The following is a 15,028-nucleotide window of genomic DNA, read 5'->3' as shown; positions in this document are numbered from 1 at the left end:
GCCTGAGAAGTTGAAGCCCTAGGTAAAGCTTAGTTTAACGTAAAGACTGCAAACAAGAGGAAACATCTAGCCTGGTTCTGTCCAAAGGTAATAAAATCCACCTACATATATTATACCCATATTATATCTTGTTTGTTTGATTGGAACAAAACGTGTCCTATTTGTAATCCAGTTTCTATGCAAATTAAATAAGTGAGATATAACTAAGAAGTGCTGGTAGGCAGATTTTGTTAACTCGCAACAAGAAAGCAAGCACGCCGCCTGCCAAACTGCCACTTGAAGGTCACATGAGCACCATAAACGATGGAGTACGTACAGTATGACATGTACACTCAGTTTTGCAAAGATGTGACATGTAAGGCTTCGGACAGAACATAAGATTTATCAAAAAGTGATACATTTAATATTTTGGTTTAAAATCCTACTTCATATACATACAGTAAAAAATACCAAGTTGCTCTTAAATATTAAAAAGTTCTCGAATAACGCCAAACAATAACATGTTTTCTGCTTCATAACATCAATGAGGACCTGTGTGGACATTTAGGATTTGGGGACACTATTTGGCTTTGTTAAATAAAAAAATAAAAAGAACATAAGTTTCCTGCTTTACAAATAGCAGATCTTTTAGTATAATCTAGTATTATTTCATGAGCAACTGCAGTTTGTAGTCTCGTATTTTGGGTTTTGGTGGCAGGGGGTTTTGTCTATCAGTACTGAATCAATATCTTGTGACAAACCAAGGTTGGTTTTTGTCAAATATTCAATAACTTCTGATTATGAATATTCACAGCATTATAAAACTAAAACTACTCAAGAACATGCATAGTAATCCCCAAAAAACGTGATTGTAAACAAAGTGAATTATTGAAATCAACCCTAAAACTAGATATGCATCTCAGATACCATTACCAGACCTCTAAAACCCTTCCAAAGTAGATTTCATTTTAAATTCTTCTTTGAAATCAGAAGCTTCTGCGGTCGAGGTGTTACTCTAATCTGTCATCTGAGACTTTGCTTTTTTTTTCTGAAGGAGAATGTGCTCTGCAAACTCCCTGACGGCTCCAAGTCCCCCGGCCGTGTGGCAGGTGTACTTTGAAGCTTGAACGGCTACCATTGGGGCATCTGCAGGTACTGCGCTCAATCCTGCCAGGTTCAGACAGTGCACATCTGGCTCATCAGTACCTGAGAGGAGAACAGATACACATCATTTACATAAATATGAAGAAGCACTCATACAAACAGAGTGTACAAGTGTACAAGTCAAGAACAGACGCCTTTCTATACAATGCGAATCATCATGTTTTAATCTGAATGAATTTGGATTTTAAATAAGACAACGAATTTAAAAAAAAATATATATATAACTGGATTAAACTATGTGCAAAATGTATGTTCTGTTGCCTATATCATCGTCGTTATGGCAGGTCTCTGTCAACTGACTGTTGCATCCGACTCTCATATTAGTCATGGAAAGCTTTGTTTTAGACAGACTTTTTTTAGCATCTAACTTCTTGATTTCTGTCTTAGTACAGCGATGCTCTGATGACACATTGTCAGCAGCTGTATTCATGTTGTTTCAGGGCCTTTAATATGACAATTATAAATTTGTGTGTTCATTTTGACAGTTGCGATGTTGAAATTCTTTTTACTCTTTGGTTTAATCTTTCTGAATTAAACTTACCTGCAACCTACATATATCTAGAGTATCTAGACAGTAGACTTATTAACGGACCAACACTATATTACTGTAAAGGAAAAGCCGCTTTACCCATGTACGCCACGTCCTTCCAATCCAATTTCTCTTCCTTCAGAGTCTTCTCCAAATCCTTCTGAGGCTCCTCGCCCACCTTAACGACATGGCAACCCGTCCTCTCGGCCACTTTGTCAGCCAATGACTGGACCACTGGGTCTTTGCTGGAGGTCAACAGTATAACCTGTTGGTGTAAGGAAGAGGACAGTGTTTGCAATAAGGGATGACACGAGCCAATTCAACAAGTTCTTAGAGTGACAAATCAAACCTTCATTCCTTCTTTCTGCAGCATGCGGATGCCCACAGTGTCTTTGGTATTAATAGACACCATCTCCTCTCCGGATGCAGACAAAAACATCCTTCCATCTGTTAAACATCCAGATACATTACAGAACATCAGCTGAACCACTTCAGGCTTGGAGGGACCAAAGTAACCATACCTGTGGGAAGAAGCAGAGACTGGATGAGAGTATGTTCTCAACTACCGGTGTATACTGAAGAAGTGAAAATTGAGAATAAACAGACAAATATATAAACAAGTAAACATGTGTAGAGAAATGTATGGAGAAAGAAGTCTAATGGAGCAGTATAAAAGTCAGAGCCTTTTATTCATAGGTAATTATAATTATTAAATTCCCAGTGAAGTTTACTGTATCAGTGCATTGATGTCATTTTACACAATAAAGATTGTTGTTAAACTGTAAAATATCAAATGTGTGATAACCACATGTATATTTTATATTTATGTATATATTATGTGCATATAACATTATCGGCCAGTATATTAATATCGGAATTTTTTTGCTCCCTAATATCTGTATTGGCATCGGCCCCTAAAATCCAGTATCGTTTGGACCCTACCTGAGAACCCTCTGCTCTGCCACAGGCCAGTCGATGTCCACGTCTATGTCCACGCTGTACTCAGGCAGCATCTCATAGTAGGCTACCTTACCACCCTGAAGAGAGAGAAACAAAGCAACAGAGAAAACAGAGGTAGCATGAGGTATAAAAAATATGAGCTCATTTAAAATGTGAATGAACAAAAACATCAACTAAACTGACTGATATAAATAAAAATAGTGAGTTACAGCCTTTCAAATCTACATTCAACATGTTACTAAAGGAGACCTGTGATAAACCGTACCGACACGCTTAAGAGATACTACAAGTAATCATGCTGTCAAATTACCTGCAAAAGTCCCTTTTTCAATAAGAGTTCTTTCCTGGTGAAGTAAAAGGAACCGTTCTCACACAGTTCTCCATCCCAGTCCTGACGCCGAGGCCGGTTGGCTGGGTCCAGATTAAGTGATTTGGTAAGGTCATTAGCTAGAAGGAGGAACCAGGGTATGGATTAAAGGACAAATGTTATACTGCATCTACAATTTATTTACATCAAGAGGTCGATTTGACAAAAACTGCTGCCAGTTATGGCTTGAGGCTGAAGCCAAAGTGGGAGTAGTTTAAAAGGACCAGTGATTAAGATTCAGGGGGATTCATTGGTAGAAATTGAATATAATATTATACTGACTCTAGAGAGGGCCTTGTGCATTTTTCACAACTTTTGCAGCCACAGTAGGTTTTCTAAAGGGTATTCAGTTAGCTGCAATCTGCAACTTCACCACTAGATGTCACTGAATCCCTACATTGGTCCTTCAAAGCTTTAACTTCTCTCTATAAGTAATGAGTCAGTTATTCACTTTAACAACTCATTACGCCCTCAATAGCCACATGTCTTTGATGTTTGCCTTGTGGGCGTTGATTGACGTCTGTCATGCCGCATAACATGAACATCAGAATGTGGTGCAACAGGTTACTTCATGACTAAAGGTTTCAGACAAAGAACCAGAATGAAAACACGTCCATCTATTTTGTTGAGATGCTTAGTCCAAAAAACTATAAATACTAGTCCTAAATTATATCTTTCAAAGAATCAGCTCAAGTTAAAATATATTCTTCATTACATAAATATGAAAATATGAATATAACATAACGTTTTGTCAGATACAGAGGAGTATAAAGAGGAAGAACTTTTAAATAGAGAAGATCAAAATGCTGTCTTTTGAAAAATCATAATTCAGAACATATTTTTCAGCATTTTTGACCCTGGAGCCAAAATGAACCCAAATGAAATTGCATTTACTGCTGTAAAACAAAATAATCCATATGTGATGTCAACAGGGGTGATGGGACTATTTGAATAACAACTGTCCCACATCTGTTGACTTACATCCTTTCTTGACCTCCTGCCAGCGGAATTGATGCCTCCGGACCACCGAGAAGACCGAGTCGAAGCCCTGCTTTGTGATCATGTCCAACGCCTCCTCCACGTGTTTCGGCTGGAGACACGGGGCTGTAGCCTGGATGTTACAGATCACATCCACCTCTGTGAAGAAAGAGTCAACAAAGGGGCAAAGTGAAACAGGAAGCAGGATGTTGATTTGTCACTGATTCAACAGAACATATAGTAAAGTTTAGATCATAAATAATCATCACAGAGAGAGAGACCACACTGTAAGTGTTTTCATTATATATATAATGTATAAGTAGATCATTTTGTATACAGGGGACTTCTGAAGAGACCCAGGTCTTGGTTTGTCTCCCTGTGGAAATAAAAGGTTTCAATCAACCAATCAAACTAGTCACTCTTTTTCTTTTTTGTGCCATCTTTAGCCACTGGGGCATTCTCTGGATCTTCCCAGAACCTTGACATCATTGGACCTTTTACATGCTGGGACCCCAAGCAGCCCAGGAGGATAGTGTCATCAATAAAGGAAAAGGAAAGACTCTGTCCACAAAATTACTGTAGCAGCTTGAAAGTCATGAACTGCAAGAATGACGGCCTACTGGAGCATCCCAGGTAAAATGTGAGAGTCATGATTGATAGGGGGGTTCTGCGGAAAGACGATGAACCAGCTCACCATAATGGGGAAACTGGCATCCCAATTGATGAATGGGGACAGTTTGACCTTTGCCTGAGCCAGCTGGCAGCCATTCCTTTCTCTTGACTTCTCAACTATGAATAGGGTAAGACATTTAATAAGTAATGTCTGAAATCAGAGATTGGTGTCTCTCAGTTTCCTTCACCCTCGTTTATTTGTTTTATTTGTGGGGGAAGACAGACCTGGAGTCATGTGGTCTCTGGGTGAGTTTTCCCTATAACATAACACAACTTACCTGGGTTGAGCATGGCAAACTCTCGGAGGGTGTCCAGTGACGTAGAAGAATCTTTGGATACTTCAGGGCTCCTGCGGTGCACCTTTGCACCCCACGATTTTGCCACCTTCTCGATCTCATCATGGTCTGTCGATACCCACACACTAAGGAAAATACAGGTTTTATTATTATTATAATTATAGTTATATTGTATTTGAAATTACCTCTTTTCATACATATTCCCTTATCTTAATTTTATGCTCTACATTTTTTAATCTTATCCTTCTTGCAATGCATGATCTGTTACTAGTGTGCTATTGCTGGCAAGAAAAATGTATTGATTTAAACTATGAAACCTTCAAGGGAAAAGAAAAATGAGACTACAGCAAGATTCTACTACTACCTTGTTCAGTAGTTCATCATTTAAGATGCAACCAGTTATACAATAGTCATGCAAATAATTAAAAAGACTTTGCACCAACCATAGGAGTCCAAAGTCCATTAATTTTAATTTTAAATAAAATGTACTTAAAATATCTGATCTTCATAGCTTTTTTGTTGTTGTTGTTTTTTACATGTTCAATTAAAGTGCCATACTGTTTCAGTTCAACAACTAATGGATTAAAACAGGCTTTTGAGTGTGAACACAACATGGGATGGAACATAACATCAAATACATTACTTACCCTAACAGTTGAAAACATTTGTTAGAAAGCGAGAAAAGTAATCAAAAAGTAATCAAATATAATCAGTAACATTACTTTGATTAAGTAATTGAAATACTTACATTACTATTACTACTAATAACATTTTAAATATGGTTAGTAATATGTAACCTATTACATTTCCAAAGTAACCTTCCCAACCCTGTATATGACAGGCCTCATAAAAGCTTAAGATAAACTTTTAAATTGATTTGTGCAATGAATGACTGTGTGGACACACTGTGGATTTTGTCCCCACCACTTTACATTGAAAGCACATTATGAAGGGATCTTCTAATGGTTAGCAAGACATTGACTTATGTGGGACATCTAAGCTCCAGTGCATCACTTTTTCTTTTAAATTAGTTTAAAGCTAACTAGCATATGAACATACTGGCTGCTAGTTTTTTAACCTAAAAACTATGGGTATATGGATTTTGTCCCCACCACTTTACATTGACAGCACATTATGAAGGGATCTTCTTATGATCAGTAAGAACAGGATGAAAGATTAAAGCAAGAAAAACCTGTTTCAATGTTCATTTCAGCACCTTACTGTTGTTTTAAGACAATCTTGTAAAAACTGTGAACTTATCCTTTAATTAGGGGTAAAAGAAAAGCAAGCAGGTCCACACACATAAAGGTAAATATTATAATTACAGCTGCACATATATAAATAAGCTACATACTGTGTTTAAATGAATTTGGAGCCAGTTTCATTCAGTAGTATCTTTAATATTTTTTTTTATCATCTACCTGTTAAACCTGCCGGAGTCCACAGCAGCCCTCAGCACCCATCCAATGAGAGGGACACCTGCTAACATTTTAATGTTTTTTAGGGGGATCCCTTTGCTTCCTCCTCTCGCCAGGATCACAGCGGCTACGTGTTCATTGCCACCCGCCTTTGGCTGCTTGTGAGCGGCTTTCACTCCGTCCTGCGTGTCGGTGTCTCCGTGGACTCTCTTCCGTGAAGCCATCCCGACTGGATTTAGGTTCAATCAATCGCTTAATAAAGGCAGGAATCACCAAAAAAAAAATCGCCCCTAAAATGACAGTAACTCTGACACTATTAAGCAAGGTTTTACTCCTATGAATGAATTCCGGATCTACTTCTTCTAGTGTTTGATTTGTGGTTTCTAATTTGCCAGAAGGAGCTCAATACTGCCACAATTTCCCCCAGAGGTGATTTTTTCTTTTTAAAAATCGAGACTACCTTACTACTGGTGTTATGATTTGGTCCAGTGCTTCATTGAAATAGATAAATAATCAGAATCAGAATACTTTATTAGTCCCAAAAGGGCAATTCATTTCTCCAGTTAGCTCATTCATAATAAATAGAATAAGTTATAAAAAGACGACAACAATACAGCAGCTGTCATCCACCGTCAAGCATCTTAACAGCAACCAACCAGTGACACACAGTGAAAAGCGAGATGCAAAGAACCAAGATATCTTCTGTAATATTGTATAATTTTTAATATTTTTAGGTGGAGGCTTTAAATAAGCCCATTTTGGGTTTTCTGCCTCTCCCCGCACTGTATATTATCTGTCTTTATCTGTCTTTTTTGGTGTAATTTTTGTGCAAAAGTAAAGAACTAAAGAACATAATGAACTAAAGATCAGTGGGTTTTGCTTGTTATGCATTTATGGCCGAAGGAATAAAATAATTTGCATGTCGATAAAGCTGCTTGTTGTACTTCACTATGGAGACGTACTGCTTTCTCCAAGGAAAAAAATGTAAGCGTCAACTCATAATTATGACTTATGTATGTCATAATTATGACTTAAGTATGTCATAATTTAACTTAAGCCCACTGTCTTATCTCATAATAAGACTATGACTCACTGGCTTATCTCATAATAAGACTATGACTTACTAGCTTATAATTACAAGAAGAGATCTCAGAGTATATTAGATAGAAAGTCAAAATTATGACATATTTTCTCCAAATTATGAGATGCTAATTCATAATTATATGAATACATAAAAAAGTCCTTATTAGTCAAATATTAGATTGTTTTCTTGTAATTGTGAGATACTAAGTCATAATTATGACAGTTTTCTGATATTTATGATAGCACTAAGTCATAATTATGATATTTTCTGGTAATTATTAGATACTAAGTCATAATAATGAGATATTTACTCTTAGTTTTAAGATAGAAAGTCATAATTATGAGATAGTTTTCTTGTAATGATCAGATACCAAGTCATAATTATGATATTTTTTCCCTTAATTATGAGATCCCAGAATTATGAAATCTGTTCTTGTATAATGAGTTAATTAAATAATAATTACGAGATAAGGCCACCATTTGTTTTCTCTGGTGAATGCAATGTGCTTACATACTTACAGTGTGCCAGGGCTCGATGTTTTGTGTGTGTGTGTGTGTGTGTGTTTTGTGTGTGTGTGTGTGTGTGTGTGTGTGTGTGTGTGTGTGTGTGTGTGTGTGTGTGTGTGTGTGTGTGTGTGTTTTAGTTACATGTTATGGTCTATACTATACTGTAATAGAATAAAGAAATAAATGGTACAGTAGAGTAAAAATATTAGATTTCATGAGTACATATAGATAAGAGATGAGAGCAATAGTACAAATATAGACATCTAAGTGATCCAAGCATACACCTCACAGGCCCAGGGAATACATAAGAAGCCTTGAGTCCTTATACTGTACAAGTACATGCAAAAAATGAAAGTTCCCAAATTTAAACTTGATGAATGTGCCCATAAACAGATCGAAACTTGTGTGCGACGAATGGTGATGATGACTAATAACTGGAGGAGCAAGTCGGCTTTGATTTGCTCTTCTTATCTTTAACTGCACCTCCAACAGTGCCACCTGGGCTGTTTTGTATGTTGGCTGGGAGGATGGAGACAGTCATTAGCTTCCATCATACGTTAATCCGTGGGTGTAACAAAGGACATTCATCTTTTGTTCCCTTTTCTACACCTGGAGTTTTGCATAAGAAATACCTGTGCACGTAAAACACAGTATGACACACTTCTAAATAATTGCCGCATAAATAGGGTAATTCTAATATTATTACCAATTACCCAATTAAAAGTAATTGTGTTTACTACTGAGCTGCAAGGACTGATGCTCATTGGATATCGTTCAGTTATTGCCACAGGCCAAAAGGTGCAGGAAGTGTATCATGGATTAATTTTGCCCTGGGTTTTAACTCCCAGGCTACATGCAGGCTTAATGCCTGTGTTGACATGCACATATTCACAATTAAATTCAAATAAATTCACATTTAACGGAAGATATGCTCTTAAACAGAGTGTAAAGTGTGCAAGCCATAATATTTGGGTCAATATATCAATACAGACTGCAAAATCTAATCATCAAGATTTGAATTGACTGTAAGTTTATTGTGCTTTTGTTTGATGTATTACATTAAAATAAGTCATGTTTGAGGTATTTGAGTAAGATAAGATCTGCTGGTTGATACGTTATGTTGTTGATTTAATATTTAGAAAAGGTTTTTACATTAATGAAGTGAAAGGGGTCACTCATAGTGTTAAAGCCAGATATTTGAAACTAAGCTAAAAGAGGAGTGAATGTTGAACTTCAATTCTTTAGGTTGCTAGAAACTTGATACCAAATAAATGCTACTACCTTCCGACTGCTACTGGATGAATAAATAGGAAACTGTTTGCTAACAAGTGCACCTTATCAACTTCAGAGAAGATAATATGTGTGTGTTCATTTTAATACTTATTTCTGCTGCCCCCAAGTGGCCAAAATCAGAAGGACCCTTTTGTTAATTGTGTCAAGGCTTCAGAGATGTTGACTGCTGTTCGGGCCCTTGCAGCTGTTGATCTCCCCTCCTGGAGCTCTCAGGACTCATTGACCTCTCATGTGCCTGGGCGTTCACTTTGATTGGTGAATGGGGCTCTGCTGGTTTTTCCTAAATTTCAACTTGTGACCAAAAGCGACTGGGCCTTTGCTGTTAAAGCCCCAAAACTGTGGAGCAGTCTGCCTATCAGGATCAGACAGGCAACGTCTTCAGTGTCTTTCAAATGACTTCTTAAAAAATTATTTAATTGGAAAGTTTGTATAAATGTTTGATATGTTGCTGTTTTATTATCACACTTCCGAAGGATTATTCTTTATTTATACCCCTTTTGTGATCGCTGTTTGTTTTTCTTTTGTTTTTAAATGCTGTTTTTTATTTCCTTTTTCTTCTCACTATTAAACACTTTACAACATTGTAAACAAAAGTGTTTTCATTTCTTAACTGATATGATTCAGCCTTTATTTGTGAATCACACCTGAAAGTATAACAACATCTGACAGCTTCTAAATATAGACACACATTTTCACATACGCACACACATTCACAAACAAGGTATGCTACCTGACCAGCTCTCCCACCCAATTACAGAGGAAACAAAACCTATAAAAAATCAAGTTGGCAGGCTAACCTAATAACATGATGACAGAGGGAGGTCAAAAATCTTTGAACATACAAGTTCAAAATGTCAACTTTCACAGTCTCAGTTTGATTTTATCACTGAAATTTCTCCAAACTGTATCATCTGACTGCCCAGCCACCAAAATCCAAACAAGAGAAGAGAGGAATTGTTGAAAAAGTGTCAAAATGATCATACGCTCATCCGAGTTGTCTTCAGCAATGCTCACAACAACGAGCAGCAGTGAGTGATTTGCAGACCTTTTCCTCCCTGAGTCTCACCTCTCAAGTTAACTTATTTATGAAGGTTGTTTGGGGCTGAACATTACCTGAGAGGAGTATAAAAAATCGAAAACTGATATAATTAGAGATAAGAGCATTAATAATAGAGAGACTTTGTTAGCTTTTGTTAGTTCTATTATTTATTTATTGATTTATTGTCATACAATTGCTGTTACTCATTACAGAGAGTTTATCTGTTCTAAATCACTGCGCAAGATGTAATTAACTTCAGGTAACCATGGCAACAGCCTTTTTGCTTTGGGCTATAATACCAGTTACCTATAACTGGTGAAACTGGCCTTACACGGGGATACACTGATAGTAACAAACAAGCTTTTTCTCACTGAGTGGCCATGGTTTCAGAATGATAATATTCTCTGACCACAAGCCTGCTTTACATTGTGGCTTCCACCTCCTCCGACAGGTGTATCAGGTATCAAAGCACCTCACTGTGTGTTACTGCTTATACGTAACAGAAAGAAAATGGCCAACAGGACGATCTTCCCCAAAAAAATCTTTGTGTAGGTTTGCTTGTAGCACATTGACAGAAAGGCGAAAGACAAAGGAATAACAGTAGTTTGGAAGAGACCGTAAAGGAGAAGAAAGGTTGTCGATCAGGTTGAACTGGTGTAAAATACACTCTGCTCCCCCTGATCCTGTTCTCGTCTCTCTCACCTCATCTTTGTCTCTTTTCTGCTGTTTTAAATCTGTCTGTGGGCTCAGAGGCATTCAGAAAAGAAGCTCATGTTACACTGAAAATGATCGTTCAGCTGTAATATTTTGGAATGATGAATCAGCAATGGTGGAAGAAGTGTTCAGATCATTTACTTAAGAAAATGTACCAATACAGCAATGTAAAAATACTCCTAAACAAGTAAAAGTCATGCATGAAAAGTCTACTTAAATAAAAGTACATAAATATTATGAGTGATGTAGTTAAAGTATTACAGTAAAAGTACTGCAGCTGTTAAATAAATGTAGTGAAGTGAAAGTATAAAGTAGCATCAAATAGATATACCCCAGTAGAAGTACCTAAAATTGTACTTAAGTACTTTCTACCACTTTGAATCATATAGAGAGCGAATGAAATAGAGGAACAGTGTCAAACAGTTGAAAAGTAATTGAAAAATATGATATGTGGACAAACTCCAGGGTAGATATTACCACACAGCACATAAACATTTGAGGCTTTCTTCTCACTTAAAAATCTTTTTAAGCAAAACAAACATTCAAGAAAGACACAAAGAATGTTAAAGGTGCTGTGAGGAAAAAAGTGTCAGTGACAGTTAGAAAGAGGATTTAAAGTGAAGACAAAAGAGTAAAGAGGAGAGTTGATCAACTGCCCCAACTACTCCAACAGCCCAGGCGACATACCATTCATTCATTCCTCCTGCACCACTCCTCTGATCAGACAACTAACCTTCACAACTGGCTCTAAATTCTTGTTGTCTCTATTTAGAGGACTTAACGGCTGACGAAGGCTGTGTAAGTTTCATATTTTGAGTGTTTCTATTTTAGACACTAGATTTTGTTGTTTTTATCTGCACATGCAAATTTTAAACCTTGCAGAAGGCTTAAAGAAACTTTGCAAGTAAGTCAAGTAAACAGAAACTAAATGACACTGAATACTAAATAAAAACTAAACTTGACAAAAACAACAATTTGTTTAAGGCTCACGGAATAAAAGCTTACATCTGAGTGTATGTTAGAGTAAGCATGTGCAACTAGTAAGGGGAAATAAAATTGTAACATATTACTAATGCTAAGGACAATAGAATTATCACAGGAAATGCCAATGATACATAATAGGTATTGGAAGAAGCAAAGAAGTTAAGAGTTAATAGAATACAAAACACAAAAATCAAGATAAAATACCATCATTAAAGAAAAAGGAATAAGGTAAGAATGAGATTTAAGAACAGAAAAAGGTCTCAAGAGTCCCAAGGCCCCGACAACATATACCTTATCAGTCTTATTGACAAGGCGACATTTAGGGACCGTTAAAGGCCCCTTCAAATGAGAGCGATCCCAAGCAGCAATCAGGCGCATATACTGTATACCATGCAAGGCCATAACTGCACACTAAAGATTTCACGGTCATAAGCTCCGTATTTTCGGCTCAAAATGTGGATGTTGGGTGAAAGAAGTGCAGTTTACATACTGTAACTGACTATGTGCTTATGCTGTGTGTTGTTCCTGGAGCGACACTTGGACTCATGACTTTATGATTTCTATGATGCTGCACATTTTGCTGCACTAGTGTCATGGTCCAAATTGACATATCGCAACAACTATGGGGAGGATTACCATGACATTTGGCACAAACATTCATGGTCCCCAGAGGATGATCCCTAAGAACTGCTTGTCAGACTGCTTGTTCGGAAACCCCCCCTTCCCCAACACCTTTCCATTGTCGGATTAAAAGCTTGCTGTGGAGAACCATCACTTCACACAATGACTGGCCAGCTCTGCCAAGTTGAGAATGACACTAGGGTTTGAATTTCACTCTCAAAGTCTTTTTTCTTTTCTTGACACAACTACTTCTGTCTTTTTTCTGTGAACAACTGAGTGTAACACTACGACTGTCTTCCAGGTATTTCCATCCATTCCATCTATTTTCTGCTACTTATCCACGGCTTGGTCGCACCTTCTAACTCTCCTAAGGGATCTCAAGGTTTTCAGAGGACTGGTCTTTCCCCCCTCTCTATTTACATGGTCCATTTATAACAACTATGAACCCACTTCATGGTCAGATACCATGTTGTACGAACTATTTATGATCGAGCACAGACCAACTTATGTCCTTGAGGAACATTTATGGTTTTGAGTGAAATGTCTCAACAAATATTGTGCAGATTGTCTTGACATTTGATTCAGACATTCATTTTCATCTCAGATTGAATTGTTGAACTTTGGGGATCTTGTAACTTTTCATCTAGTGCCAAGGTCAACATTTCTGTTCATGAACTTATCAAGAACTCAATTAGGAATAAGGTAAACATTACACCTGCTAGCCTGCTGATATTAACACTTGTTTCAAAACACCACTGTGCCAAAGTACAGTGTAACAGAGCTGCTGGCATGGGTGTAGTCATGCTTCCCTATATGAAAGGCAAACTAAGCAGCCACAGCATGGTTATGTCAACTCCACCATATCTGAACATAAAATTCAGTGGTTAGTTTAAACAGGTTAACAAATCATAGGGACTGCTCCACCCAGTAAAGGCCTCTTTTCACTGTGTGAATTTGGGCTGTCTCGGATGAAAACGGTGGTCCTAAATGATGCTGGGAGACTCGTCCACCGACCACTTATGTGGAGCTTTGATGACCAAAGACAACCCTGGGCAGAATTCGGTCTCTGTCAGAAATTTAGCACCAAATTCTCACAAAATGACAGCAGCTACAACTAAAGATGATCAACAACTCAATCAGAAAGCAGTATGTATAACACCAAATACAACAGCTGGTAGAACATTTTGTAAGCACAGTTTGGTGAATAAAATTTAGGGGGAAAACACACTTGAGTGATGCAGAGGGATGATGTGATCTGCTCTACTATCAGCACTACGATTCGCAACACATTCAGTGTACAATATGACAGCCTTCTGTTGATATAATACAGTCTGATACAGATTGAGACTAAGGTTTTATTTTAAGTGTTTTGTACAATTTGACATGCAATACACCTATGTGATCGTTGTTGTCACAGTCTAAAGGCACCTTAAGAGATACCCAATGTCCAGAAAATTATGCATTTTGTACTTTCTATAACGAGATGTGTGTCCACCCACCATTGTGAGAAAATAGCTCCCCCTCAGCTGTGAAACTGAAAACTGAAAAGATGATATAGTGTTTCATTGTGAACATTTGTGGTTAAATGTGAAACAGAACAGTAGCGGGTAAAAGCATTGCTACCCTTATTTAAGGTGGAAAACATTTTAGGTGAACCACATTAAAATGCATGTAGGCGTCTGTTGAGTGATGGGCGAGGGAGGTTCAGTGAATTAATCTTCTATCTCTTACTTCTCTCTCCTTGTGGGTGTTATTATGTTCAGGTTTCAGGTGTTTCCAGAGACCATTTAGTGGATGGTGTGTATGTGTGAGTGTGTGTCGGGGTAATTACAAAGACAAGAGAACAGTGTAGCGGCAGCAGGGGGTTGTAAACACACAGCAGGGAGGGAAAGGTGGGGCAAACTGTTGTCTCTCAATGAGCCATTTGCATACCTACGGGCTAATATTTGTCTTTTCAGTTGTGATATTGTGCTAAATTAACCACTGTGATGCTTCTGTTGCTTAGATGTTAAGTATACACTACTACCATGGTAGTCATCAGATAAACTAGAGCTGATATAAGCAGTGTAGTATGGTATTTAACATGTGTTTAAGCTGATTGGTGGGATCCAGTGTGTTTCCAGTAAAGTGACAAATAATCATTGTTCGTGTCAATGCTGGAAAATAAGTAATAACTTCTAAAACAAAGTCCTCAATTATTACCCATGAGAAAAGCAAAGACTTAAATGTGTTTCAGAATTTACACATGCTTTACTCCTGATTCTGGCATTTTTTACATGATTAAAAGGCTGCACTGACGCAAGAGGAATCCATCCAAAACTGAAAAAGATGTAACCCCCCCCCCCCCCCCTCAAAAAAAATGCATGCTTTATTTTACTCCATGATTGACTGCATGGCTTTAATTTATTATGTTTGCCAGTGAAT

General features: G+C 37.5%; 1 protein-coding gene across 1 annotated transcript; it reads right to left on the bottom strand.

The window, feature by feature from the left end:
* Positions 1 to 801: 801 nt before the first annotated feature.
* Positions 802 to 6,689, bottom strand: cmasa (cytidine monophosphate N-acetylneuraminic acid synthetase a). The gene is made up of 8 exons (XM_062444965.1): positions 6,367 to 6,689; positions 4,928 to 5,070; positions 3,981 to 4,136; positions 2,943 to 3,079; positions 2,615 to 2,709; positions 2,022 to 2,193; positions 1,772 to 1,937; positions 802 to 1,185 (listed from the first exon to the last, which is right to left on the bottom strand). Exons 1-8 carry the CDS (start codon positions 6,585 to 6,587, stop codon positions 995 to 997), a joined length of 1,281 nt encoding a protein of 426 aa, XP_062300949.1. The 5' UTR covers positions 6,588 to 6,689; the 3' UTR covers positions 802 to 994.
* Between the last annotated feature and the right edge of the window lie 8,339 nt (positions 6,690 to 15,028).

This window comes from Scomber scombrus, chromosome 23 (assembly GCF_963691925.1).
Source record: "Scomber scombrus chromosome 23, fScoSco1.1, whole genome shotgun sequence".
Classification (NCBI taxonomy): domain Eukaryota; kingdom Metazoa; phylum Chordata; class Actinopteri; order Scombriformes; family Scombridae; genus Scomber; species Scomber scombrus.
This window is presented reverse-complemented; position numbering and strand designations above follow the sequence as displayed.